Raw genomic sequence first — 1,729 nt, 5'->3', positions numbered from 1 at the left:
TAGAATGATTGAGACAGGAAAGAGGATTGACCTCAGCAACAGGAATGCCAGCAACAGTGGTCAATATTTATTGCACAGGACAGAGAGGCACGGTTTTATGGAGGTTTCTGCTGGCTGACTCTGGAACCAAGCCCATGAAAATTGTGATGCTGACTCCAGGGAATTCTGGTGAGAAGGCACAAGCAGGAGATCTCCAAGGAAAAGCTTCAGACACCGTGGCCCCCCAAGGCTCTTGGATATGCTTCAAAAGCCTTTACTTTACCATGGAGATAGACTCCCCACTCACTGGATGTTCGGACAAAGATGCAGTCAGAGAGTTTCCTTCAGAGGTGAGCCGGGTGTCTTCACAATTCTGTAGAGGAGAGGATCAAGCAGAAGCTGAGACTTTTCCTAAGTGGGAAGAGACCTAAATGAAAGGGCAGGAGGTACAATCAACTGAGCACTTGGGTCCTGGTTCATTGGAAGGAACCATCCAGCTGATGGGGATGCAGCTGGGCGATGGGGTGGGATGAGTGGTTAGGACACATCTGCGTAGAACCTGGTTTTCTACTTTGTAACGTGTGGGAGTTGTAGTTCCTGGAGGGTGAGGGGCTTGCCGTGGGGGATCATCAGGCACAGGTAGAAAGAGGGACATCAGTGCCCCTCTCACCTGCTTCTGCAAACCGTTCTTTTGTTTCCACCACGGGGAAGTTATCAGTCGGTTCCTTGTGTCTTTGGGCGCTCTCTGAAGTTGAGAAGTAGTTAGAAGAGGGAGATTTGTGCTTCCAGATCTTCCACCATCGCCCCAGGCCCAGGAGCACAAGCTCCAAAAGCGTGAACAAGAGACAGAGCCCAGTGACCCCAAACATGGTCTTCAGGAAGATGGTCTTCTCAGAGGGGCGAGACAGATTACAGCTTATACTACCAAGGCAAGGCTCTCGACGACACGCAAAGGAGCTGGGCATCTTGAACCCATACAGATGGTACTGCGCCCCCAAGGCTGCCCCTTCAAGGACCAGTCGCACCCCCAGCTGTGCCACATAGGCCCAGAGCACCCTGGGGCTTCCAGGCCCCAAGGCATCTCTGCTTTTCTCCCCTTGGCGGATCAGGGTCTCCTCTTCCTTCTTCACCTTTTCAGATTCCTCCCAGTGCCAGATCACATGATACAGAGTGAAACCCACGTGGAGGGCACTGGGTACAGCCACCAGGGTGACCTGGAAGGCCCAGAAGCGCAGCGGGGAGAGAGGGTGGAAGGCATCGTAGCAGGCGGCCTTGCAGCCCAGCTGCTGCGTGTGACACACGAACTCGCTCTGCTCGTCGCCGTAGACCCCCGTCCCACTGGCGGCCAGCAGCACGAGGCGGAACCCCAGGAGCACGGGAAGCAGGAGGCGCCCCACGGGGGTGGAGTGCCGGCTCTCCACCACCAGCCGCCTCAGGAACCTGCCACACATCCTGTTAGGGAGCAGAGGACAGTGGTGAGTGTAGGTGTAATGCTCACTGTCCGGTGGGAGAAGTGCCAGGCCAGCTCTTCACTCCAATCCAACGGTGACTACCGCAGGCTTCCTGGCTGATCACATACCATGACCTGAGGGCACCTCTTTATAGTTAACGGAATCATCTATGTAGAATATTAATAGTGAGTGAGTATGGGTGTGGCTTTCTCTTCTGTCCCCCCTCCTGTACTGCTGGAGGGGAGAGGAACTCTCGGCCTGCGGGGAGGCCAGGGTCAGTCTTTGTCTTTCTCTTTCCC

At 54.9% G+C, this 1,729-nt stretch overlaps 1 protein-coding gene across 1 annotated transcript; it reads right to left on the bottom strand.

Moving 5' to 3' along the window:
* Positions 1-608: 608 nt before the first annotated feature.
* Positions 609-1,430, bottom strand: GJC3 (gap junction protein gamma 3). Its single transcript, XM_007468902.1, has one exon. The coding sequence runs from the start codon at positions 1,428-1,430 to the stop codon at positions 609-611; it is 822 nt and encodes a 273-aa protein (XP_007468964.1).
* Between the last annotated feature and the right edge of the window lie 299 nt (positions 1,431-1,729).

This window comes from Lipotes vexillifer, unplaced genomic scaffold, assembly GCF_000442215.2.
Source record: "Lipotes vexillifer unplaced genomic scaffold, Lipotes_vexillifer_v1.1 scaffold12, whole genome shotgun sequence".
NCBI classification, from domain to species: domain Eukaryota; kingdom Metazoa; phylum Chordata; class Mammalia; order Artiodactyla; family Lipotidae; genus Lipotes; species Lipotes vexillifer.
This window is presented reverse-complemented; position numbering and strand designations above follow the sequence as displayed.

Coding starts and splice junctions, on each gene's coding strand:
- GJC3 (XM_007468902.1), bottom strand. CDS start 1,430: ATGTGTGGCAGGTTCCTGAGGCGGCTGGTGGTGGAGAGCCGGCACTCC.